Source organism: Geotrypetes seraphini, chromosome 12 (genome assembly GCF_902459505.1).
Source record: "Geotrypetes seraphini chromosome 12, aGeoSer1.1, whole genome shotgun sequence".
Classification (NCBI taxonomy): Eukaryota; Metazoa; Chordata; class Amphibia; order Gymnophiona; family Dermophiidae; genus Geotrypetes; species Geotrypetes seraphini.
Window position 1 is genome coordinate 55782307 of NC_047095.1, and position 26814 is coordinate 55809120.

The 26814-nt window shown below is 44.1% G+C and overlaps 2 protein-coding genes across 7 annotated transcripts in view; one reads left to right on the top strand and one right to left on the bottom strand.

The window, feature by feature from the left end:
• Positions 1-2242: 2242 nt before the first annotated feature.
• Positions 2243-7739, bottom strand: PARS2 (prolyl-tRNA synthetase 2, mitochondrial). Of its 4 annotated transcripts, none has more exons than XM_033915484.1 (2): positions 7548-7739; positions 2243-4773 (listed from the first exon to the last, which is right to left on the bottom strand). In XM_033915484.1, the coding sequence occupies exons 1-2, from the start codon at positions 7551-7553 to the stop codon at positions 3352-3354; spliced, it is 1428 nt and encodes a 475-aa protein (XP_033771375.1). In that variant the 5' UTR covers positions 7554-7739; the 3' UTR covers positions 2243-3351. The 4 variants fall into 4 exon arrangements, with proteins under 4 accessions (XP_033771375.1, XP_033771374.1, XP_033771377.1 ...); XM_033915483.1 differs by lacking the exon at positions 7548-7739 and adding an exon at positions 6958-7455; XM_033915486.1 differs by having other exon boundaries at positions 2244-4773; positions 7552-7738.
• A 33-nt stretch (positions 7740-7772) lies between these two features.
• Positions 7773-26814, top strand: part of TTC4 (tetratricopeptide repeat domain 4) — a 36181-nt gene continuing 17139 nt past the window's right edge. For 2 of the 3 annotated variants that reach the window (XM_033915487.1, XM_033915488.1), the window contains exons 1-8: positions 7773-8062; positions 10951-11065; positions 12454-12615; positions 13423-13500; positions 17438-17562; positions 19362-19448; positions 22091-22308; positions 23233-23317. In XM_033915487.1, coding sequence (XP_033771378.1) covers positions 7955-8062; positions 10951-11065; positions 12454-12615; positions 13423-13500; positions 17438-17562; positions 19362-19448; positions 22091-22308; positions 23233-23317 — 978 coding nt within the window. In that variant the 5' untranslated portion in view covers positions 7773-7954. Of the gene's footprint in view, positions 8063-10950; positions 11066-12453; positions 12616-13422; positions 13501-17437; positions 17563-19361; positions 19449-22090; positions 22309-23232; positions 23318-25353; positions 26358-26814 lie in introns of those variants that run through there. The other variant, XM_033915489.1, reaches the window with a different exon arrangement.

Genomic DNA, 26814 nt, shown 5'->3' on the forward strand with positions numbered 1-26814 from the left:
CGGAGAGATGTAGAGAGCTAGGGAAAGTGAAGCAGAGCGGTTACATTGCAGAGAAAAAGATAGAATAGTAAATCTAACAAAATAAATATAAATTACTATATCAGGCAGGAGAAAAGAAATGGAAAAAATAAAATAAGAGAAACCCAGCAAAATAAAAATGAAATAAGGTATGACTAGTCGGAGGGAGAAACTGCAGTTAGTGGGAGATGCATTTGCGGATTATGGAGAGTATTACATAGAGATCCACAGTATTGATGAAACAGTGAGAATCCCCAATGGTGTGAGGGATAGTGAAAAGGATATTAAATGCCAAGGTGATGAAGGGATGAGAACCGAAATGGTGTATGTGAAAAAAAACTGGAGGAAAGTTTACTAGTGAATGTAAATGTGAATGCTGGTGTCTGGCCAAATATATTATAGTGCGTTTTTAAAAATTACTGTGGAAGGAAAATGGTTGCGAAGAGACAGATCAGAATCGGAGGGTAAATGGTAGGAACATATACGAACCAAGTTGCCCTGTGCTGAACTAGTTGAGAACCATATAGAATACAAGGGAATGGCATAGCCACTGAACTCCCAACCACACTACTGGGTGTATATTTAAACAAATAGTGTCCTAAAGAGGCAATATTAATCAAAGCAAAAAAAAGACACTAAAAAATTAAATACTTTAAACTGACTATGGTGCTCAGAACCAAAGGTGGTAACAAAAATCACATACGGGGACTAGCCCCTAAATGCGCTTTTTAAAGTCTATCATTGCACCATCTTTTGCCAGTAAAATAAATTTTTCATCGTGCTGTTAAGGTAAGTATTCAATTAAGAAAATGCAAAAATGATTTTCAAATAAGTGCTAAAGTAGTTCTGTGACTTAACGTAAATGCAAAGACTGTTTGGAAGTCTCACTGCAGCACTGTTAGAAATTACAGTTTACAGCAGGGCTGCCCAATTCCGGTCCTCGAGATCTACTGGCAGGCCAGGTTTTCAGGATACCCACTGTAGGGATGTCACACAGGAAACACACACACACGCAGTCTTAGAGTCGGGATGGAGGCGCTGCCAGGGGCTAGCTCCGAGTCCCTTTTTATTATGCTTCTAAGCTAATGACATCATAGTAACTCCCTCGTTTACACACCTAATGATTGGTGGATACAAAGGTACATGCTTTTACATCTTGATCACCTGCCCTTTGCCTCGTGCTTTACCTCATGATCAGCCTCCAACTCAGCACTTAGACAAGGGCCTGATTAACATGTGGACAGAACCTGAGTCTTTGCACGTCCTCAATGCCTGTCAGCTGATGCCCTTTCCAAATAAGGACTGCTTGATAAGGGTTAATATGTGACAGGGGTCTTGTGACAAAAAAGGAGGGGGGAATGCCTCAGCATTCTGTCACAAAGTGCTAACACTTTCCTTGCTTAATGAGGGGACAGGGAATGGGAATAATTCATAATTCTTTCACAGGGGCGGTGAAATCAGTGTGCCGATCTCGCCCTGTTTCGGAATGGCAGAATGGCGTCCCTACAACTCACAATGAATATGCATGAGAGAGATTTGCCTGCAATGCTTTCTTGGCATGCAAATCACTCTCATGCATGTTCATTGTGGATATCCTGAAAACCTGGCCTGCCAGTATATCTCGAGGACTGGAATTGGGCAGCCCTGGTTTACAGTATGGTGTATGGATTTTATAGCTATTATAGATGAGTGACAGTAGGTGTCACTGGAGTGGGGGGGGGGGAGACAATCAAGGGGGATAAATGTACCTGTATTGCTTGGGAGAGAGTCTTTGTTTCCCCTGCTGCCTATCATTGATCAGGAGAAGAAAGAAAGAAAGCATCCTATGAGGCATCACCAAAAAAGGTTGTAGCAAATTTTAAGTGTGTGAAAGTTACTTCTGTTAACAAGGGCGAGTGAGAATGCTTAGGGGTAAAGCAGAGAAGACCCTATGAACTGTACAGAAGAGTGCCTGCAATTGATACCGGAGGCAGGCGAAGGAAACCACGAGCTCTGGACCAGAGGACAAACAGAGAGGTCCGGACCTCAGCGTTGGATCTGGCAGCTGAGGAAAGCACCCAGTGGGACCAGAGGAAGGAGTGGCCTAATGGTTAGAGATACAGCCTCAGCACCATGAGGTTGTGGGTTCAAATCATATGCTGCTCCTTGTGACCTTGGGCAAGTCACTCAATCCTCCATTGCCCAAGCTACGTTAGATAGACTGTGAATCCACTGGGACAGATAGGGAAAATGCTTGAATACCTGATTGTAAGCAGCTTAGAAAACCTTGATACCTTAAATAAATAAATTGTGTGACTTTGGATTTCTTTTGGGGCAATTTTGGATTTTTGGATTCCTGTCTGGAGGAGATCCGGAGAGAATGCAGCCTTCACTGGAGTTGCTGACTGGGATGAGGATAGGAGGGAAAGAAAGAACTGAATGGCTGTAAACAGTCATCTGATTTTTAACAACTGATTAGGATTTGTAAAACCAATTGTATCCCCATCCCCAACCAGAAAATAGACCAAGTTGTACATCTGTTTGGACACTGTCATTTGAGTTTACTGCAAAGATCAATAGAAAAGAGTTCCAGTTTGAATTTTACTTTGGAGTCAGTCGGTTTTTTCCCCCCTATTTGCAAACTGTTTCAAGAGACTGACTAAAGAAAGAGTAATCCAGGCACCCATCCCAAGGAGCCAGCCAGTACCCAGAGACTTTGGTAAGCAGGACCAGGGTTACTTTTGTTTTACGATAATGGGCTCATTTAACGGTTTTGATATCAGATTTCCATGTTAGGATCTACTAATTATAATTCCCAGTATGCCCTGGTCTCTTTTTTGTAACCTTAATCAAAATTGTTGGGCAACAGCGGAATATTGTATTGCACCTTAGCCGTTTCATTTTATAAAACATCCTACTTCCCCCTAGGGCACATATTTGTTTTCTAGCATTAGCTTGCAAGATCTAAGAAGATACCCAGCACCTTTAAAACAGGTTCCAGGTAAATAACTTTCCCTGATTTAATGTCCACTTCCAGGACAGGTAACCTAATTTGAGAATCTTCGCCACAGGTCTACGGCTAAAAATAGAAAAACTAAAGCTGTTTTGCAGAGGAAACAGTTTTATTGGTTTCAAAATTCTATTCATATTTTGTCGAAGCACTTTAAAATAGAGTGAAGACTGTGATTCAGCCGTGTGCAGTCCTCCTATATGCCTGTTAAGCTGTGTTGATCTCCACAAGATTGAGGTCTGTAAGACAAGTGGTGTGCCACCCAAAACCAAACAATTTCTTCCAGCAGGTCTGAGACATATTTTACAGATGGAAGCAGTGTGAATCGGTGTCGGAGACGTGCTCTATACAGCTGGCACTTCATTCAGCAATCCCATAACACCCTCTTTGGAGAGAAACAGAGTCTCCCCAGTGTTCTGACACTGAACTTCAAACTGGGACGGGGTATCTAATGCTCTCTTCCCCGCTATTATCACATAAGGATACCCCAGCTGGTTTGCATAATTCAGTCTTTTCCCAATAGTGAAGTAACTCCTGTCATCCAGCACCATATCATCCTTCAGCTGAGGGATGGCCTTGCTAATGTCATCATAGAGAGCTTCTATAAGAGCAGTGGCACCTTCCTCCTTGCTGCCTTGCTTTGGAGGAATGAGCAAGACCTGGTAAGGGGCAATAAGCTCTGGCCACCGAATGCCGTCCGCCGTCGAGAGGATTTCAATAGCAGCAGCCAACATGCGAGTAACACCCAAGCCGTAGCACCCCATTTCTACCACAACAGGCTCAAGCTGGGCATTAAAATAAACAGCATTAAAAGTAGAGGAATACTTGGTGCCCAGGTAAAATGTGTGCCCAATTTCTATCCCTTTTGACTTAGTCAGTTCTCCTTGGCAGGCTGGGCATCGATTCTGGTCAGGCTGTACTGTTTCCACGTTGGCTGAAAACTCACAGCTCGAGCAGACCAAGAGCTCATCTTCACCAATTTCTGCAGGGAGCTGAAATTCATGCGACATCTGCCCGCCAATGTTGCCAGCGCTGGCCTGCACCTTTAAAAACTGCAATCCCAACCTACTCAACACGCGACAGTAGGCATCGCACACGGTGCGGTAGGTGTGACGTGCGGCTTCCTCTGAAACATCAAAGGTGTACATGTCCTTCATGTAAAACTCTCTGCTACGCAATAAGCCATAACGAGGGCTGGGCTCATCCCGAAATTTTCGGGTTATCTGGTAAAGCAAGAGAGGCAACTTTTTATAGGAAAAGTTGTGCTGGGAGGCAATCAGATCTGTTATAACCTCTTCATGAGTAGGCCCTAAGCAGTACTCCTTACTGAGTCTGTCTCTCAGTCGGAAGAGCTCTTTGCCCACCAAATCCCACCGTTCACTTTTTTTCCAGAGTGTTGCGCTGCATAAACTGGGCATGTTAATTTTCTGCCCTCCTAGGCCTTGCATTTCTTTGTCTATCAACCTAATGAGTTTCTCCATGGCTCGAACCATGACAGGCAGATAGGAATAACATCCAGGGCTTGAAGGATGGATTAACCCTGCTTGTAGCATCAGCTGCTGGCTTTTGTAGGTCAGCCAACTTGGCCTGTTATCTTCCAGGAGATTCGTGGGCTGAAAAATCTGGGACTGCAGAAGACGCTTTGTTTTATCAGATGGACAGTGATGGAACCTGGAATTCCGTCGGCTCTGAGCATACAGACTGAGCAGCGAGTCCTTCCATCCTTTTTGCAACATCTCTTCTTCCAAGTTTTGCAGCTTCTGCCTCTGTGAAAAAAAAAATTAAATGTATTAAACGTTAATTTGTTACTTCAACCTTTTTATTAGAGGTAGACAGGAAGGGACACTACTGCTTGCCATGGGATCGGTAATGGAATGTTGCTACTATTTGGATTTCTGGCAGGTACTTGTGACCTGGATTGGCCACTGCTGGAACCAGGATACTGGGCTAGATGGGCCATTGTCCGACTCTGTTATGTTCCTATGTTCTTTTATCAGCACATTATTCACCAGAAATGATAAGAAGTTTTTTCATAAGATGAATTCCTTCATGCAAGCTAGGGAAACAGTACTGCGTGCTTGCCTTCTGCAGTGCTGCTGATTGAGACACAGGATGGGAGACCAGGATCCTCAAAAGCTATGAAATTCTGGGTACCAATCATGAATTTCTTTTTCAAAATAAAAGTTTCTCATTTGGGGTTCCTTTTATTAAGGCACGCTAAAGATTAGTGCACGTTAAATGCTCTGATTCGCGCCTTTTTGCAATGTGTGGTTATTTAAACCCAACACATCGGTTCCTTTGTTTTCAAAACTTTGTTCCTCTGCAGGACATTGTGCTTTTCAAGTACAGGGAGCCAGTTGCAACGGTGTTTTCAACAGAGTGATATTTGTGTAATTCTTGAGAAGACATTAGACATCATACATCATATTACTCTACCAATAGACTCCAGAGGCAGGCCCGGTTGGGCCAAAACACGATTTGTGTTGAGTCATGATATATCAATAAAAGATACTGAACACCAGAGTCTTCCTTAGCTGTTTGTTTTCTATTTTCCAAGGTTTGGAAAGTATCGTATTTTTTCACCCCATAAGACGCACCTGACCATAAGATGCACACTAGATTTAGAGGAGAAAAAACAACAACATTCTGAACCAAATTCTCCCTGCCAGGTTCTGCATCCAATCCCACACTCCGTGCCAGGCTCTGCACCCTGTCCCCCCTCTGGTGGTCTAGTGGTAGGCCGGGATAGGACAGGCAGGCCTAGTAATAGGCAGGCAGGCCGGCCAGCCTAGTGACAGGCAGGCAGGGCCCCCCACCGAGGCAAGCAGGCAGGCAGCATACTCACCCCGAACTCCCCCCGTACCTTTAGTTCCTACGGTGGTCCTGCCGTTCCCTCCAGCTGACTCCCGACAGAGCAGCACAAAAGGCAGGCCCGTGCTTTACGTGTGTCTGCCTTGTCCCATGCTGTTCCATGAATGGCATCAGTTCTTGGCGCGGGACAAGGCAGGCACATGAAAAGCACGCGCCTGCCTTTTGCACCGCTGACAGGAGTCAGCTGGAGGGAATAAGTGCCGCTTTTGCACTACTCTGTGGAGAATCAGCTGTAGGAAAGGGCAGGAACGCCAGAGGAACTAAATAAGATAATGGGGGGGGAGAGGGGTTGGGGTTCGCTCCATAAGACGCACCCTTATGAAAACCGCTGTCCAGAGAGATTTCCTCAAAACTCGGAACAGGAAATAATCCGACAGAGCCAGGTCAGGACTGTAGGGTGGATGGTTTAGCTGCTGAAACTCACATTCTTTGATGGCAAGCTGTGATTGTCGTGACATGTGCACAGGTGCATTGTCATGAAGAAGTAGCATGCCTGCTGTGAGTTTTCCTCCTCAATTGACTCCCACAAAGTGATCATTGTGTTGGCAGAACTCTCCCTGGTTATGGCCATCTTGTGTGGCATGAATTCCAGATGCAAAAGTCCTTCATCATCCCAGAAGACAGTTGCCATAACTTTGCTTGCAGATTTTTCTCTCTAACTTTTTTGGAGTGGGGGATGACTTGTGCTTCCACTGCATTGACTCTATTTTGGACTCAGGATCTCTGTGATAGATCCAAGTCTCAACTCCAGTCACCAAATGATGGAAAAAAATTCACTTAATCTTCACAGAGCATCTTCAAGATCTCCTGATAGAACTGGAGAATGACATCAGCATTCTTGGAACCCATCCTGCCCTAACCTTAGACAAACCCAACTTTTCATGAATTATTTTCCAAACTGTACCTGCTGAGATGCCCATTTCTTCAGCTATTCAGGAAATATTATTCATCTAACAAAATTAAATCCTCAACTTTCTTGCACATTTCTGTGGAAGCGGGTCATCTTCAATGGACTCTCTACCACACTTAAAACTTCTTGCTCCAAAATTTTACTTTGTAGTACGATGGGGCAGACTCACCATAAACTCATGCATTCATGGATCTCCTTTGGCTTTTTCCCTTCGTTTGTGAGACATTTTTATCACTGACCGGTGCTTCAAAACTAACAGTTTCTTACTTGATTCACAAGAGGACTCTCCTGATATCCTGTCTCTTTGAATGTTAGACTTTCACTGAGCCACAACTGTGCCTAACTTTGAGACATATCACAACATGCACAGATTTGTTTCAACACACTGGCTACTTTTTCATACTCAGGTAGATAAATTACTGAACGCCCTTCGAATTATGTGTTAGCCTGCAACCTCTGAGCTCGTTGGGGACAACGGGATAGAAAACTAACTAACTAAATAAAACTAAGTTTAAAATAAAATAAAAAAATTTAAAATTACAAGTCCTTAAAATGTAATAGGGCACAAGCCGGGACTTGATCAATCTGTCAGACAAATCAGGAATCAGCTGGTAATCTTAGTTTCTCCATAGCTCATGCATGTGAATCCTCCCTTATGTTTAAATTTATCCAATAAGCTATTCCCCCCCAAAAAAAAAAATGTATATATATATTTTCAATCCCTCCAACCTTAAACAAAAGTCTCCTTACTTAGCTTACACACATGTATTCAAGCTCGAATCCAATATAGTTCTCTCAGTCACGTGGGTCTCAGGAGGACATGCACACGGAACGCGGCTCACTCATTGGCTACAAGCAAACCAGGAAGCGGAAATAGAAAGCGGCCCGTGAGAGGAGGACGTCTCCCCTCTGATGGCGTCAAAGAATGACCAATAACAAAACACTATAGATCGAAGTCGCCAGCCAATCCAGATGTCGCTGTTAGGAATGATAAAACAACCCACGCAGTCGGCTCGGCTGGTGATTGGCTAGCGTGCTGAGCCGGAAGACAGAAGGCGGGCGCTCCGAGCAGGTCTGGCGTGAAGGCTTCTCTCTTAAGGTGGTCTTTAAATTGTACAGTTGAGGGACTACGGCACCTAGCGGAGGAGTCTCTCTTCAGCACCGTCATGGCTTCCCAGCCTCCAGCGCACGAGGAGGACTCTATGGACAGCTTCTTGGATAAATTTAAAGACCAGAAATATAAGGGAGGATTCAGTGAGGCCACGTGGGAAGAGGTTAGTAGTGCATTCTGTGCCATGCAGGGGCTATGGAGAAACTAAGATTGCCAGCTGATTCCTGATTTGTTGCATTATACAGCCTTGTAATTTTGATTACCTAATAAAAACAAGGAGTAGATCCTAGGAAACGGTAAGGCAAGCAGTCTGCAAACTGAAATCAGAATAGCAAGGTTTCAAATCCCACTGATCCAGCTTCATAATAAAAAAAAGACTCTTTCTAAACATCATTCCTGTGTGATCTGCATATTTTGTACAAGAACTATCTCAAGAAATATATGAACTAAATGAATAAGAGCGAAACATACCATAATTCCATTTGAAAATATCTCACGAGGAGAGACTGGAAGCCCTGAATATGTTTACCCTAGACTAGAGGAAAGGAGAAACAGGGGAGATATGATTCAGACGTTCAAATACTTAAAGGGTATTAACATAGAACATATTCTTTTCCAGAGAAAGGAAAATGGTAAAACCAGAGGACATAATTTGAGGTTGAGGGGTGGTAGATTCAAAGGCAATGTTAGGAAATTCTACTTTACGGAGAGGGTGGTGGATGTCTGGAATGCGCTCCCGAGAGAGGTGGTGGAGAGTAAAAATGTGACTGGGTTCAAAGAAGCGTGGGATGAACACAGAGGATCTAAAATCAGAAAATAATATTAAAAATTGAACTAAGGCCAGAACTGGGCAGACTTGCACGGTCTGCGAATGTATATGGCCATTTGGTGGAGGATGGGCTGGGGAGGGCTTCAATGGCCGGGAGGGTTTAGATGGGATGGAGTAGGTTTTAACGGAGATTTCGGCAGTAGGAACCCAAGCACAGTACCGGGTAGAGCTTTGGATTCTTGCCCAGAAATAGCTAAGAAGAAAAAATTAAAAAAAATTTAAATTGAATTAGGTTGGGCAGACTGGATGGACCATTCGGTTCTTTATCTGCCATCATCTACTATGTTACTATTCAGTAATGTATGACTTAAAGCTTATTTGCATTTCTGAATTGTTTGAATTTGATTTGTTTTGCCTGTATATGCTGATTGGTTTTGTCATTTACCATGGGATGGATCGTTTGATCTAATGCTTTTTGCTTCCCTAATTGTTGAAATCTGATTTGACTTGGTATATTGATATTTTATATTAGGGGATGATAATGACCTTGTCTAGTTATGTCTATGTTATATGTGGAAATCGCAGGGAACATAAGATTTTATGTATGTGATATGTAATCTGCTTAGTTGTATGTGGTGTATACATTTTTAAATAAATAAATTATATAAAATTTAGGAAGTTATTGAAAGCATATTTTTTAAGAACTTTGTAATAACCATATGTAATCTGCTATTTTTACTCTTGTTTAACTGGGTTCGTTACCAGTAGTTCATTATGTTATTGTAATCTGCCATGAGCTCTTTTTGGGCACAGGCAGAATATACATTTCATATAATGTAAGGAAACTTTGCTCTGTAAGGTTACCTTATAACTAGTTGAGAAAATGAATATTTGATTGATCTGACCATCATTGGCCAATTAATGATTCTAATCTATAGCAAACATTATTCTCTACTTGGGTATGAAGAGTAAGGTTTGAAGTAGAGAATGACATGGAGCCAAATTTTTCCCCGTCCCCATGGGAACTCATTTTCCCATCCCGGCATGTTCTTTTCCTATCCCTGCCCTATTCCTGCAAGCTCTATCCTCATCTGCACAAGCCTCGACCATTTTAAAATCGCAAGTTTTCAAGGCTTGTGTGATTAAGGCAGAGCTTGCAGATGGGGGAAATTGAGTTACTGCAGGGACAGGGAAAAAATTGTCCCCGTGTTATTCTCTAGTTTGAGTTTGGAAGGATTAGGGAGAGGAATTTATACACTGTAGATCTAATGTAATGTGGACAGCTGGGTCCAAAGATTTAATCCAGAGTCTGCATTGTTTCAAAATTGCAACTTACTGACATCACACACTTCTAACCCACAGAATACATTACATTTTTTAAAAATAAAGATCAAATAAACCATTAAAAAAAATTGATATTTATCTTACTTTTATTCTTTTCAATTACTGATATGTGGATCATCATTGACCTCATCACTGCTCTGTTGGCTAGAAAGTACCACTTTGTCCAGAACATTTGCTACAATAATGGCATCCAGCTGATCAGAAACGGGAGAGAAAAAAAAAGACCTGAAAACAAAGGTGCTTAGACATATTTCAGATTTGTCCAAAATCACTGATACAAAGGCCATTTGGGCACAGTTAGCTAAAGAGCTGCATTGAGGGGACAATGAATTGAGCTCTCCAGTTGCGGATCTCTGCTCTGACAATTTTTAATATGCTGCTAGCTCTTATCGCCAAAACCGCGTGGATCATAAGAACATAAGAAACGCCTTCACCGGATCAGACCCTTGGTCCATCTAGTCCGGCGACCCGCACATGCGGAGGCCAAGCCAGGTGCTCCCTGTTGGAGACCCTGATTTCCTCGTATCCCTCGATGTGATTTGCAAGAAAGTGTACGTCCAACTTGCGCTTGAATTCCAGAATGGTAGTCTCCGCCACAACCTCCTCCGGGAGAACATTCCAAGCGTCCACCACTCTCTGTGCGAAACAGAACTTCCTGACATTTGTCCTGGACCTGCTGCCCCTCAGTTTCAGTCTATGACCTCTTGTCCGTGTCACATCTGAAAAAGTGAACAATGATGTTTCTTGGTCTATTTTGTCAAATCTCTAGCATATCCCCTCGCAGTCTCCTCTTTTCAAGGGTGAACAGTCCTAGTTTTCCGAGGCGTTCTTTGTAGCTCAATTTTTCCATACCTTTGATCTGTCCCCTTTTCTTCCATTTGGTTGGATAAGGGCAACAGGTTTCTCAGATGCACCCTAACTTTTTCATTCATGTGCAGGAATTTGATAAGATTCCGATGTTTATGAAGAAAGCACCTTCAGAAATTGATCCAGAGAAGAATCCTGATCTAGCTTGCCTTCAGTCTCTGCTCTTCGAGGGGAAGTCTCCTGAAGGTACCTGGTGTTTTTGTAGGGTTATAAATAACATGTTGGAGCATTAGGCTGACGACCTGGGCAGCCATCTTGTTTCCCAGTGACTATGGGACTTCATGTACTGTCATTGGTAGGGTTACCAGATTTGGTCCTTCAAAAGAGAGGACATGTGGCCCTGCCCTGTTCACCCCCAATCCCGCCCCACACAAACCCCATCTCTTTGGGGCTGCATGTAGAGGGCATCCGGCATGCTCAATGATTTTCAAAACCTGGACAAAGTGCCGGGTTTTGCAAATCCATCCGGACGCCTGGACAGTCCTCTAAAAAGAGGACATGTCTGGACATCTGGTAACCCTAGTCATTGGATCCCTCTGTAAGCTTATAAGCTCTTTGTTAGGGGTGTAGTGGCCTTGTGTATTACCTTATCTAGGAATTTGTACAGTCATGACACTACATAAATATTAGTATTTTCATGAACCTTGCCCCCTCTTGAAGGGAATGTATAAATGCAAGACCCAGGCCTACATTTAGGGAGTAATTCCTTGTCAAACTCTGACAAGGATGTTTCAGAGAAGCATCAATTACTTCAAAAGCACCAAAATCCTTCTGCACAAACTAAAACCGAAACATCCTGACTGCCTCTGACCCCTGAGGAGCCCAGCAGAAGCATACAACTGTATGGCAGACCTTAGGAGCCTCAGCAGAAGGGGAAGGGATATTCTGGCAGTCACTTAGCCTTGTATCAGCATAGAATGTATTCTCCCCCCCTCCCCATCATACACCTGTTCTAACACTTTGAGCTGGTCAGCATTTTGTCAGCTGGACCGAAGCATGCTTTGATGTTCTTGTACACTCTGTAGATGCCTTAACATGCAGCAAGACCTGGGGTCCTCTAGCTCCCAACCCTGTCCTGGAGGACCACTAGCCAGTCGGGTTTTTGGGATAGCCCTAATGAATATGCATGAAGCAGATCTGCATTCCTGTAATCTTCATTACATGCAAATCTCTTTCATGCGTATTCATTAGGGCTATCCCGAAAACCTGACTGGCTAGTGGTCCTCCAGGCCAGGGTTGGGAACCATTGCTCTAGCTCAGTGATTCCCAACCCTGTCCTGGAGGAACACCAGGCCCATCGGGTTTTCAGGCTAGCCCTAATGAATATGCATGAGAGAGATTTGCATATGATGGCAGTGATAGGCATGCAAATTTGCTTCATGCATATTCATTAGGGCTAGCCTGAAAACCCGATTGGCCTGGTGTTCCTCCAGGACAGGGTTGGGAACCACTGCTCTAGCTGATCGAGCCGTTTTGCTATCTTAAAGGAAACAGCCTTGCTACCTGTGTGTGGTTACTGTCATACATGTTTGTGTAATTGCCAGTGGCTGTCACTCTTTTTGTCCTATTTGCAGAACAAGCCAAGATCTACAAGGATGAGGGGAATGACTACTTCAAGGAAAAGGAATACAAGAAGGCTGTAGTTATCTATACCGAGGGTTTACGGAAGCAGTGCAGCGACCGAGACCTAAACGCCATCCTCCACACTAACCGAGCAGCAGCTGAGTTCTACTTAGGTACAAAGCATGCGTAGCAGTGTCATGAGCCTGGAAGTGATGCTTTAAAACTCTACCCATCCATCACTACTTCAGGGTACACCGTCAATAGCGCGCAGGACATTGGCGCAATGACAATCCCGCCCCGACATTTGTGCGCAGGACCAATGCGTGCTGCCCTGTTTCTTTCCGTTAGGGGCAAAATTGTAAGTGGAGTGGGGGGGGAGGTGCTTGTGGCAATGGGGCGTGTCGGCTTCCTCCCTCATTGTAGTGGGGGGGGTTCCCCTCAGAGCAGAAAATAGAAAATTTGGAGTTCACACAAGAAGAGCGGTAGTTGTATGTGTAGTGTGGGGGGGAGGGTTCTCCCCCACATAACCCTCAAGGAGAGCGTTTCCCCCCAAGCCTCCCCTCAGAGCACAATTGGGAAGGTAAAAAGGAAAGAAAGAGGACGGTGCACATAAGTCCTGCGTGCACATGTCGGGGCGGGATTGTCGGCGCGCCAATGTCCCGTGCACTTTTGATGGGTCACCCTACTTCCGATGTAGACATCTTCTCTGTGAATGATGAAGTGCATAATGGAGTGATTTCAATTTGAGGGTGGGTGGGATTAGGATATCTTTAGGAGAGTACTGTTTCTATAAAGCTATTTCAGAGTGGATCAGCATTGCAAATGTCATTAGGGATTAGAGAAGGTGTCGGAAATCAAGCTTGGTCACCTGACCATTCTGGGAGGGGTTTGTGCACTCTGCACCGTGCCCGGGAGATCACAGAATCCTGCTCTTACCGCCTGCCTTAAATGCCTGAGTGTGTTGCTTTGTGTCTTGCCAGGTAACTATCACTCTGCTCTGAATGATGCAATAGCGGCAAGAAAGCAGAAGCAGGAGCACCTCAAAGCGATTGTGCGAGGTGAGGCAACGCAGGGCCTACTGAAATAGTGTCATTTCAGATGATAGTTTTCCTTATGGCTCAAAATCCCTAAATTCCAAGACTGATGATGTTTCTAAGTGCTGGGTCTGGCAAGTTTGCAGAGAAGGTTTTCAGTTGTATTTAGAGAGTCTAGTCCTTTTCCTATTGCAGCTCCTCCATTTCTTACCTGATGGGACGGTACACATTTGCTTCTATTTGCATTCTTCTCTCCTTTGGAATGCGCTTTCCTTATATTTGTTTCAGACCTCTTTAAAGACACGGTAAAAAGCTGTTACACTTCTTGTTTTGTTTTGATGACATGGGGGAGGGAGGTTGAAGCTCAGGTTTAATTGTGATTGACAACAGAGGCAGGTGTCAGTTTGATTAAACTGATTTTATGTCATCACTTAGGATTATTATTTCATTTTTAGGTATTTTGTTTACTCTGGAATCCAAAAGAGAGGTGTAAAAAAAAAAAAAAAAAATCCACAGCAGGATAGAAGTCGTAATGAAGAATGGATCCCAGGTGTAATGAAAGTAGTTCATTATGTCAAACAATCTTTACAGTACCCGACGTTGGCCACGTTTCACCCAAAACAGGGCTGCATCAAAGACAAAATTCTAAAATATATTAAAAAGGGTTCCAAATCAGTAACTGAAATAATAGTCAGTAGTGCTGTGGTGGTCTGCCCAGATATTCAGCTTCGTTATCCAGGTTTTGTCCAGGCAGGATGATTTAATGGGCAGAAGCTTCTCTTGCCTGGTTAAATTGTTTTCAGTGACTGCACTTTGAAACACTGATGTGGGCACAATGAGCATGCTCAGTTCTCACTGCAAGAACTGAGCATGTGCAAAACCCATGCATCCTTATGGGACAATCATCAGTGGCTCAAAGTGCTGCCTCTGATTGTTTATTCTGGGCGGTTGATCAAATCTTTGAAATAAATAAATAAGCATGCTCATTTCCCAACCCAAAAAACAGTCCGAAGGCTTCACAAATTCTACCAGTCGTTTTGGGGGGTGAGGAATGTGGGAGACTGACATCTGTAATGAGAGAAAAGTTGTAAGAAATGATCTGAGGAATACCAGAGACCTCTGAACCGTGCTGGTGGATCTAACGTTACCAAGCATGTACAGTTTTAAATGAAGAAAACTGGGCAGACAGAGGGCACGTTGGCACACATGTTCTGGTGGTGTTCTAGTCTGCAGGGGTATTGGAAGGAAATTTTACAGTACAGTACTCCCCAAAATTCACGGGGGTTCCATTCCAGGAACTCCCACGAATTAAAAAAATAAATGCAAATGCGGTTTTGCGTCTGTCAAAAGGCAGGTGGGCCGGCAGGTGCAGAAAATCATTCCTGGTATGCTCCGACTGCCTTTTCCTGTTACTAAAGTCAGGCTACAGCAATCAGGAGCTGCTTTGACATGGTCGGAGCATACCGCAAATTAGTGAGTCCATGAACCACGAATTTGTTGGGGGAACATTGTATATGTTGTGGCCATCGGTATTACCCAGAGCAGGGCTCTGTAGAAACTTGATGGCTACAAACAATACTGCAATCGCATGTGACCCGGCCTGGAGTCACCTTGCAGGACTGGAGTTTAAAGCAGCAATGAAAAATTCAATCAAACACAAATAAAGTTTCAACAATTGTGTCTTGTCAGTATAAAGTTCTTTTTACTTAATTCTTTAAGGCAGGTAAGTACTTTCTCAGACTTTATAACCTCAGTCAGAATTCCACACAGCCTTAATAATCAAAACAAAATAAACAAACTGCCAAAAGAGAAAAAGGCAGGAAAATAAAGCTGTTCACAATACAGTGCAACTTTCTTTCTGTGTTTCTTAAGTCCCACTTATCCTTGAGACCTCAGCTCAATACAGAGCTTACTCTGCCTGCTGAAAAGCAGGTATTTCACTTCTTCAAAATACAGTTCAGCATTCAAGTTTTCCTTAATTTATAGTCCTTGCAGCAAATGAAGGAAAGCCTCTGGCAATCAGAATATGGTTGCCAGGAAAAGGAGAGAGTAATAGGTTTTGCCAAAAAGAAAGGCCTTCAGAAAAAGGCTTTCAAATTCCCTCCCAGAATGGAAGCAAAACCTCTCCCCACTCTCTCTCAAAGCTTTCTCACAATAATCAGCATTCAAAAAAAAAACGAAATACACAGCACACAAACAGTTCCAAAACACACTCACTGTTTGTGGCTCAAAGTCAGGTTCAGCTGCATAGGTTCAGGCAAATTACTCTCACAGCCAGCACAAGACTCTTGGAAGTCCATAGGTTCTTCAAACAGGTAAGACAAATCCTCTAGCTGTTCAACCTCCATTGGTTCCATAGGTTGGGGCTTGTTGTCCCTGTTTGGCTCGGCAGGGTTCCTAGGGAGGCAAGGCCCAAACTTCCTCCCTAACCGGCTTGCTGGTCTGAATGCTACTGCTGGCTTATCTACCTTAGGGGCGTGCCCTGCTCTAGGTGGGTCAGCAGTAGCCCAGGGTCCTCTAGAGCTCCCCTGGTGGTGAGTTGTACATAATTCACCTATCTCATCCCCAGATAAGTCAGGCTCCACCTGGTGGTCACTGACCCTATTTCTCACAATAAATTCCTGAGAGATCCTGGAATTTTTCTTCCGGGGTTTTATTGTTACTTTATCTTTTACCTTAGCCGGGACCTTGACAGGCCTTGTGTCTGTTTGGTCACAATGTGAAATAGTTTAGGTCTGGATATTGAGGGGACGAGGGAACAGTTTGTCTTGGATCTCCCTGGGGTCTATGGACGTATGATGGGGGGTGGAAACAATTGTCGTAAATTGAATTTGTTGGCCCAAAAAGGTATATTAAAAAGCTGGACGTCCCCAGAACCCCCTCCTTCTGGTGCTAGTGTGTGGATATACACCAATTGGTGTGTTGGGAAGTGAGGGATGCAAAAGGATCTCAAATGCACTACGCAATTCAGGAAGATATGGGATCCCTGTATTAACAGTGTGCACCAGAAGGGGCGTGGTTTCATTTTCAATGCTCTTTATGTATATGATTGGGAGTTCTGATATGGAGCAGGATGGGGGAGCCGGATGGAAAATTAGTTATGGCTGGTGGGTAGGAGGTTAACCTACTGCAGGGTAGGCATTTCCGGTCCTCAAGAGCCAGAGCCAGGTCAGGTTTTCAGGATAGCCACCATGAATATGTACGAGATGGATTTGCATGCACTGCCTCCTTGAGATGCATATGTATTGTGGAGATCCTGAAAACCTGACCTGGCTCTGGCTCTCGAGGACTGGAATTGCCTACCCCTGGCCTACTGGATAATTGAAATGAGCAAGAGGGACCTGTTTGATGTTAAATAGTTCATGGACCCTATGATGGGGGGTAGGAGAGGGATACCTCTGAATCTGTGATGTACTTGTTCCTTCTGATTATGGTGGATTCCGTAGGGAGGAGGGTTGATTGCGAGATCTTTTGTTAAAGAGTTGATTGGCTGTCATTACAATTGTACTTTGCTTCAGGGATCATAAGAATCAAGATTTCCGGAATTGGAGTGTGAAAGACTTAGAAGATGCATTTTTTCTTCTTTGCCTTGTAATGAGAGTGGACCTGGGGTGGGAGAGGGGAGGGAAGACTTTAGTTCTAAAAATTTCTGATGACTATATTTTGCTAGAATGTGAGCTATACTGACTATACAGTACATCACCCTATATTCTTTTGTATTATGGTTGTTTGCTAATGTTTGTCATCAGTAAAATGTTTGAACTCTAAATGAAGAAAACTTTTATTCTATATTAAAAAATAATTTATTTAATTTGGATTTGTGGTTAACCTTTCTGGTTTTCTTCCCTAATTGCCTGGGGTGACTATGTACCCTACAGGGACGGGATGAGTGGACTGTATGTGAACGTATGGTATCACTAAAAATCTTGCTGCTCTGTGCTTTTCACGCTCGTGTCTGCAGGTGCTTTGTGTCACTTGGAGTTAAAGAACTTCACAGAGGCAATAATGTGGTGTGATGAAGGGCTGCGAATTGATTCTAAAGAGAAGAAACTTCTGGAAACGAGGACCAAAGCTGACAGACTCAGGGTATATTACATCTACATTAAACACTTCTTATTTAAGGTCTAAATCCAGATTTGATACAAGAAGGAACAAATCCTAGAGTGTATAAGGGAGGTGTTTTCAGAGCATCCTAATTTTGGTAAATTAAGCTCTGGTTTCTTCTTAAAAATTTTTTTTTTTTTTTAATTATTTATTCATTTTCACATCAAAGAACAAAAACTTTGATAAAGGAAATATTACCAATAAGGAAAAAAAAGGGTGAAAACATTGACACCTATTAATTATACCATGAACATAGTCCACAAAGAGAGGGGAGAAACCATACCCAATCAAGGGAAGTTGAATTTAATTAACTGGGAAGCAAGACTATGGCCATTAACCCTTTCAGGACCATAAGGATCGTAGGCCAATTTTTGTGGTTTTGACGACATTTTTGTGGTAAAAAGGGCTTGCAGATGCCAAAAAATTTATTTTTTTTGTGAAATATCATTATTTAAAAAAAAAAAAATCACACTTCTGGCTTATGGACAGTGTGGCAAGTGAATCTTCTCGTCAATCTGGCAACGACGCTAATGAATGAATGTCGGAACCAGTTTGTTTACATAAAGGCAGTATCATATGGAATCCGTACATATCAAATTTAGAACTGTAGACTATCCCAATCAAAATTGATAGGATTTTAAAGTTATGGGACAAATATGTCCCTTGGTCCTGAAAGGGTTAAGACTCCAATTCCCGCCCCCGCATGCACACGCCTTTGGCTTCTTTTCCTGTTCAAACCCACCAGTGGAGGAAAAGGGGACTGAAGACCAACCAGTCATTTCCTCATTTTCCCTCAGGACAACAAAGGAAAGAAAAAGTGAAACATTGAGTGACCCCTTTTGAGGTCCATGGCACAGAATAGGGGCATGGAGATCCATGCCACCCCCTAGGCTCTTGCTGAGATGGCAGGGTCAGGGGAATACAATTGTGAGTTTTTGTAATTGCAATGTCTTGTAGCTTGGGGTGAAGCAATTGTTCATTGCTTCTTGGTTGTCCCAATAAATAAAACTGCGACCTGATTGTTACCATCAATAAAGTATCTGTGTTTTATTTATCATTGATATTATTGCTGAGGATATAAGGGAGTAAGTGGGGCACAATGAGGGGTGTTGTAATTTGGGGGGGTTGGGGGTGGTCTGTCGGGGTATGAGGGGGCGACAACTTGGCCATTCCAGATTCATATGTTAATGAAAGGATGGAGGCGTTTATATAGTCCATTCTTGTTATTTTTGGTAGTACAGTTCTCAAAAATATTCGCCAACTGCGAAATCGTGAATAACGAAACACCGAGTCTGTGGAAAAAGAGAGGTTAGGTTCCAGGAGCACACATTGCGCCTGAAAACCACCAAAAGTAAACAATGGATCCATCCTAGGTTCCTGCATAGGACAACACTTGGAGTACCTGTAGATGCTTATAATTCACTCTTTGGATGCTTGGGAGCCATATCTGAAAGCAAACGCCAGACCAGGAAGTGAAAATGAAAGCAAAGAAAGCTATTTTTAAAAATACGAATACGCAAACACAGCAGCTCAAATGGGGGAATATTGGTCACGATGGATGCAAATTGCGGATACGCGCAAGCGAATAACGAGAATGGACTGTAAATCTTACTTGATTTAGTATAGTGCTGCCTTCACAATTATTTGTATCTATTGGTACTACAGTCTAGCGAGCTTCTAAGTGTATGTGCATGGGGGGAGGGTAACTGGTAGTCTTTCTACTGAAGAGAAGGTAGTTCCCCAGCACTGATTACAATATGGGGGTTTTTTCCCCTCCACAGCGAACGGAACAGCGAGACGTGAGGAAAGCCAGAGTGAAAGCAAAGCAAGAACAGACACAGAGGGAAGCCCTGTTGCAAGCAATAAAGGTGAGGACCTTTTAGCCGTGTCCTGATTTTGTCATCTTCCTAAGATTGCAGAACTTCATAGCTTTTCCTGGCTTTCTGGGGAAATCTTGTCCCAGAAACCTTGAAGGTGTGATTCTTTTCTGTAGCCTTGCGATGTATAGTTTTGGCTACAAGTGTTATACTCTTATAAAACAAAATGGAAACATTGATACTGCAGCTTCTCTTATCTCTTGGCCTGCACAGGGCTTTTTTTTTTTTTTTTGTTCTTTTTCAATTTCATCTTGTATTTAGTGCATCCTCCCAAATGCGCTCAGGACAGTTTACAGAAAAATATAACGCTGCGTAATATGTAAAGCTCTCCTTGCACAGATTTCTGTCCCTGCCTGCTGGTGCCATTTTAAAGAATTTGCACTTCAGTGGCATTGGGTGATAGAACCTCTATCATTTTAACTGGGGACATGTATTGGAGGAGGAGAGAGAAAAAAAAAGTGGTTTTTGTTAAGTGTAGCACAACAGTGACATCTTGTGGTGATTGTACATTTTACATGTGTTTTTTTCTTTCTTTTTGTATGGTGTAAATCCACGATTGGCTTGTGTCTGCTGAATTCTTACCCCTTCCTGATGCGCTGTGCTGTGCTGTAGGGTGTGGGAGCAAGAACCAGATGTCTCATTCTTTGGTACCCATGCAGAAAGCTACTGCAGCTGAGATTGTGTGGTTAGAGAGAGATTAACAGTCAATTTAAGAGCTGCCAATGCAAAGAAAGGCTTTGTACTAGAGCAAAACCTTACATTAGGCACCATGTGAAGGGTTGGCTTGCCCTCTGCATCAGGCTGAAAAGACTAATAGCCCCAACTCCCCCCCCCCCCCCGAAAAATCTCTGGTGTCTAGTGGCACTTCGCAACCTCTTTCAGATATAGGGGTTTTGTAAAGAGGCAGAGGTCATGCCTACATGCTCCTGCCATGGTGCTGTCATCTTTGAAAATGGGATGCACTAAGCAAGATCAGCCTGACATATATATAAAGAATTTCTTTTTCCTTATTTGGTAGTCAGGCAGTTACCAAATAAGTATAGAGTGGAAAGGGTAGATGTGAATCGTTTGTTCACTCTTTCCAAAAATACTAGGACCAGGGAGCATGCGATGAAGCTACTAAGTAGTAGATTTAAAACAAACCAGAGAAAGTATTTCTGCATAGAACGTGTAATTAAACTCTGGAATTCATTGCTGGAGAATGTGGTGAAATCAGTTTGCATAGTGGGGTTTAAAAGGTTTGGATAATTTCCTAAAAGAGAAGTCCATAGGCCATTATTGAGATGGCTTGGGGAAATCCTAGGATAAACGGCATAAAATCTGTTTTACTCCTTGAGATCTAGCTAGGTACCGCTTTTACTTAATCCAAAAGCCTGCTTATAGGACCTAGACGGACCCCTGAGGAAGACAATATTGTTGCAACACGTACCATGTTGGGTCCATGTTTCCAGTGGTTCAGGCCCTAGACACTTTTATGTGGATTATTTATTTGTTTTAATAAAGCCTTCATCTTGGACATCAACTCTCCACAAGTTCTTTGTTTTTGGCCACTGCTGGAAACAGGATACTGGATTTGATGGACCTTTAGTCTGTCCCAGTTTGGCAATTCTTATGTGAGCCAAGTATAGGACAATCCAAGCCATTGTGACATCACTGATGAGGTTGGCTTTTAGGCACTGGTGGAATGAGGCATTATGACATCACAATCTGAGCTCTGGAATGTTGCTGCTTTTTGTTTTTCTGCCAGGTATTTGGGACCTGGGGAGGCCACTTTTGGAAACAGGATACTGAGCTTGATGGACTTTCAGGCTGTCTCAGTATGGCAGTTCTTATGTTATGTTCTTAAGTTGAAAATTCTCTTATATGGCTGACTGACCCCACCCTGTCGCTAGACACTAGAGCAGGGCTGCTCAGTTCCGGTCCTCGAGATCCACAGGCAGGCCAGATTTTCAGGACATCCACAATGAACATGCATGAGAGAGATTTGCTTACCAAGAAGGCAAGTCAGGCAAATCTCTCTCGTGCATATTCATTGTGGATATCCTGAAAACCTGGCCTGTCTGTAGATCTCGAGGACCGGAATTGAGTAGCCCTGTACTAGAGCTTTTTAAAGTTGTCTGGCGGGGGAAAGCAGGGGGATGTGCTATTAGATATCAACTGTTTAATTGGAGGGGGGGTGGGGTTTGCTGCTAGACACCAGGAAGGTGTTTAAGTAGAGGAAAGGGGAGGAGAACTTGGGGTTTGTGACTCTGTGGGGAGGAGATTGGGAAAGAACCTCACCTTTCCTGTCGGTGGCTGAGCCAATTACTATTCACTGGCAGGAAGGATGGCATTTTGCAGTGAGCTGCAGATTACACGCGTGTTTTTAACATGCTAGTAATTTGCATGTTCATTCTTTATTGCATACCAAAGAAAAATTTATTTTTCTTTATTTGTGCTGCAGAACCAGTGAGCTGAGCCTGCTCTATTGCATATGTTTCTGCTTGGGCTCTTTTGTGTGCTGGGCTATCCAGGATCTCTCACATAGAAAGGACTTTTCGCGCTCGGGTGGGGGTTGAAGGGTTTAGATATTCGGAAGCTCCTCTCCGCCACTGATTTGCTCCTTTGTCAGTTCAGTTTTCTTTTCGGCTTAGGATCGGAATATTAAGCTGTTCCAGCAGGCCTGCAGTGGGGGTGAAGAGGATGCCTTGGATGGGATTGCTGAGCTCTCATTAGACGGGCTGAGCTCCGGGAACGCCACAGGCGCAAAGGTGTATTTGGATGAGAACAATAATCTGCACTGGCCCGTGCTGTTTCTGTACCCGGAATACAGACTGACAGACTTCATCTCGGCATTTCACGAGAGCTCCAGGTAAATTCCTCAAGTCTGTGACCTGCATAGGACGGTATTTTGGGTCCATCGGATTTCTCCAAGCTTGTTTGAATGAAAGTATTAGGAGCTGTTGGGCCTACAGAAGTTTGCCGCATGTGTGTATGGTTGGAACCGGTGCAGCCCAGGCATTTTGAAGCGGCTTTGTATAATATGCCCGTATGACACACAGCCGGCTCAGTGGCTGTCGAGCAAGTGTCAGGGCTTAGAATAATAGAAGGGAGCTTGGGCAGAGAGGCCATGGAGTACCCATAGATTCATTCAGATTGGGAGAGAGAGGTTCTGTGCCATGACCTATTACCCACAATCCCCTTCATATGGTTGGGGGGGGGGGGGGCGGGGAACAGTGTAGGAGCCAAAATAACGTGTAACTTTCTGTGTGTCAAATTAGGTATAACTGGTACTGGAAACCTTGCATCGTAAAGACAGCCAAAGCAAATTGTCACCAGTAAACAGTACATTATGTATATTAATATTAGACCCTAGTATGTATCAAGTTAGGATAAAAACATGTATCCTTAACTTGTACAGAATTTCTGTATGTTAATCCTGTAATCCATTCTGAGCTCTTTGGCAACAATGGGATAGAAATCAAATTAAATAAATAAATAAATAAAACTAGATGACCTCTTAAGGCTGGAGCTTGGGTTTTTGTTTTTTTTTTCCAAACATGTAAAATCAGCTCCATCTTCTGCACTTTTTTTGTGCTAATATAGGATTATGTCGAGTTTATAATGTTGGTATTTTATGACGGGTTTACTGTTTTTCTAGGCCACATAGCGAATGAACTTAAGGTAGCGACACTGGACAAGGGCAGAGGGGTCTGTTTGGACATGTGTGTAAACCCCAATGCAGAGCATTGTGTAGGATTTACAGAGTAGGCTAAAAGGTGTCTCTTGGTTGCAGATTTATTGATCATCTCGTTATGATGTTTGCTGAAGACCAGCCACCCTGGGACGTGGAGCGAAAGTACCACCCCAATGAGCTGGAGGTAGGTGGAACTGATTTAATTTCCACTGCCCCTTGCTCAGAACTTTTTGTATATTAAACTTTAAGGGGGGTGGTTGAGTAAGTCCAGGGGCAGCTTATGAGTCAGGGTCAGTTTATGGAGGCCTGAGCTTTCCAGGACAGAGTCCTCTGTGTAGATTCCATGAGGGACACGTAAGAAATGCATTGTACCAATAACATGCTGACTGCCACACATCTAGACGCTTCCACTCATCGCCTACCACTAGGCCCACTGTCTGCTGCCAAGACCTACGATACACCACATTTGTTCTGACTCCTCTGAGATTCCCATCTGGAGAAAGGACATATCTGAGATGACACTACCCACCTGATGAAGTGAGAAAACAGATTAGCAGGGCCAGAGAAATGGCCAGGAGCAATCTTCTACACCCCTAGTTGTCAACTACAGCTCCCAGCTGAAACCATAAAACATATCAAAGATTTACAGCCCATCCTGAACAAGGATGCCACTGGCACACTGTCAGCAACCACAAACTGTTTTGTTAGGTTTTTTTTTTTAATTTGTTCAGTTTTATTTCAAATATTGTTAACTAGTCGTTAAGCCCGTTACATTAACGGGTGCTAGAATAAATGTGTGTCTGTCTGTCTGTGTTTCTTTATATAGCCCGTTACATTAACGGGTGCTAGAATATATGTGTGTGTGTCTGTCTTTATTTCTTTCTCTCTCTCTCTCCTTAGCCGCTTTCTTTCTTTATGTCTTTCTTTTTCCTTGGCTGCCCATCATCACCCCTTGCCTGCTTCCCCTGTCCATTCTCCCTTCCTTTTACCTCCCCTGTGTGCACCACTACCCCTTCACAGCTCTCCTTATGCAGCAGCAGCCCTTCTCCCTTTGTTTTACCTCCCTCCTGTCCAGCAGCACCTCTTTCCTTCTCCCCCTGTCCAACATTAGGCCTCTGTTCCTTTTTCGTCACCCCCTGTCCATCAGCACCTCTTTCCTTCTCCCCCTATCCAGCAGTAGGCATCCCTTCCTTTTTCTCCCCCCTCCTCCTTCTTATCCCTATGATACACTTACCTTGCTCTGCCCCTGATCATAGGTTCCCGACAGCCGCCCAGTTGCACCCATTGGAAAAGTTCCCTCTGCCACATCCCACACCCCCCCCCCCCCCGACGCAACTCCCGCTGTCTTTATTTCTGTCTCTGTCCCTGGCCCCCTTTGTCTGTCTGTCTTTCTATGTATCTCCCTGGCCCTGTGTCTTTCTTCTTTTCTTTCTGTCTCCCTTCCTCCCTCTGTCTGTCTGTCTGTCCAAAGCAGCATTCCCTCCCCCTCCATTTCCCTCCCCCCACACCATTTCCCTGTGCAGCAGTATTAGCGTTTCCTCTACCCCACTTTCCCTTCCCGCGGGCCCAACTACAAACCTGGTGATTCCAGCAGCGTGTGTGCAGCAGTCCCCACACGCTGCTTCGGGTCCTTCTACTGCCCTTATTTGATCTGTCGCGTCTCTGAAGACATCATCAGGGCAGGAGAAGGGCCCGAATCAGCGTGTGAAGACTGTTGCACCTGGATGGGAGACCACCTGGGAATACCAGGTGCTATAGGCTGAGAGACCTCAAATTGGGAAGCAGTGATATAGTGGAGCCACACACTGCACAGGAGAAGGCAATGGCAAACCACTCCTGTACCTTGTCACGAAACATCACAGGGTGGATTCCTTACAGTTTGTGGTGTCATGACTCAGTGGCATAATCCATCCATTCTCTATAAAGGTTACTATATGGCTCCAGAAAAAAGAGAATAGATTGAGACATCCAGGTTTTTACTTCCAATAAATGTAAAACCCAGATGTTTCAATCCATCCTCCTTTTCTTGGAGCCCTATGAATATGAATCTCAGGTCTATGTATAAAAGCAAAACAGTACAGTGACTGGTGAAATGACCCCCCCCACCCCCACCCCATGGTATGTTCCGTATAGATTGGCCCTAAGTATAGAGGTGATATAGTGACTGGTGAGGCAACCCCATATGGTTACTCTCTTCCCATCCTACCTCTTACTTTGTAGGCCCTCTGGATGTGTTTTAGAGCTTCCTGAGCCCCTCTGGGATTTTTCTCCATAGCAACCACCACACTGACTGGCAGGCCAAAGCCACGGAGGGAAGTGGCCAGTTCTTGACCCGTCTCCACCCACAGATCTTGCACTGATGTTACTATGGCAACATGGGCCCACTGGAAGAACTTGAGCACAGTGAAAAGAATGCTTGAGGAGAGTGGAAGAGGCCTAATAAAAATGGTAGCACTTCCTGTATCATTGTCAAGATTGAAGCAGGCCCAGGAGTTTTAAGTTGAAAGCCGGCGCTGCAGCTCCTCTCTCGATCCTGGTGCAGTTCGAGAGAGGAGCCGTTACCATTGCTTCCCTTCCCATCCGACCGTACCATTCGCTCCCCCCACTGTGGCCCTCTCGGAGTCAACGGAAGAGAGGTGAGCGGAGAGCAAATAAGAGGCGCTGGAGACAAATTTTGAAGATGGGGGGTCATAGGCTTTTTCGTCCCTCCACTGCGGCGGGAGCCTGAGCCGGCATAGGCGGTTGAGGGGGGAAGGTTATGGTCGGAGTTGCTAGGCTGCAGTGGATGTGTGAGTTGCGAGTGTGGGGCCTGCAGCGGCGCAAGGTGGAGGGCAGGCTGTGGTGACGTTGTAGGCGCGCATGCGCACTCGTGTTTCCGCGACGGACCAGGGAACACGTTTTTTTAGTGCTCATGCGTGGCCTATCATTTTATTATATTAGATTGAAATCCATTCTTGATCAGTAGAGTTTGGATGATTTCATAGCACTCTAAAACTGCAGTGAATTGGCCATCCTCTTCCCCCCCCCCCCTTAAACATAACTATTTTCTGATCAAAAGTGGAAAACCTAAATATTTCTTCAGTATTGAAGTTGAGGACACAAAATCCTGAGTGCAAGATGGCGTGCTGCTGTGGCTGGAGAAATTATTGTGCGATAGCAGACCTGGAGCTTCAATGCAGTAGAAAGATCTTGAAATCGGTGGCTTCACACAATCAGCAGACAGAAACTTCTCTTTGCAAAACATTAAAAAATACATTTCTAGTATATTGGGCTATGCTGCTTCATTAGAAGTGACTGATGCTTCAAGATTTCCTCCCATGTGTTCCAAGACTTCTTCATCCATGGCAATTTGCTGTACTGTCTCCTGAGATCTATTTGCATGCACTACCTCCCATTGTATGCAAATGGATCGCGTGCATATTCGTTGGGGAAATCCTAAAAACCCGACTGGATTCTGGCCCTCGTTGCCCACCCCTGCCCTAGGAAAAGGGTTTGATTTGAGTGGTTTGCACTTAAGTGTAGTTTTAGCAATACAGAAAACTGGCTTCAGTGTGCAGCATGTGAGAAGACCGCAGTACGCATAGTGCGGGGGGGGGGGGGTCGATCCACCCCAGGCGTCATCTCGGCAAGGGCACAGGTACTCATCCTCCTCTCCGTCCCCCTGCCACGCATGCACGCCAC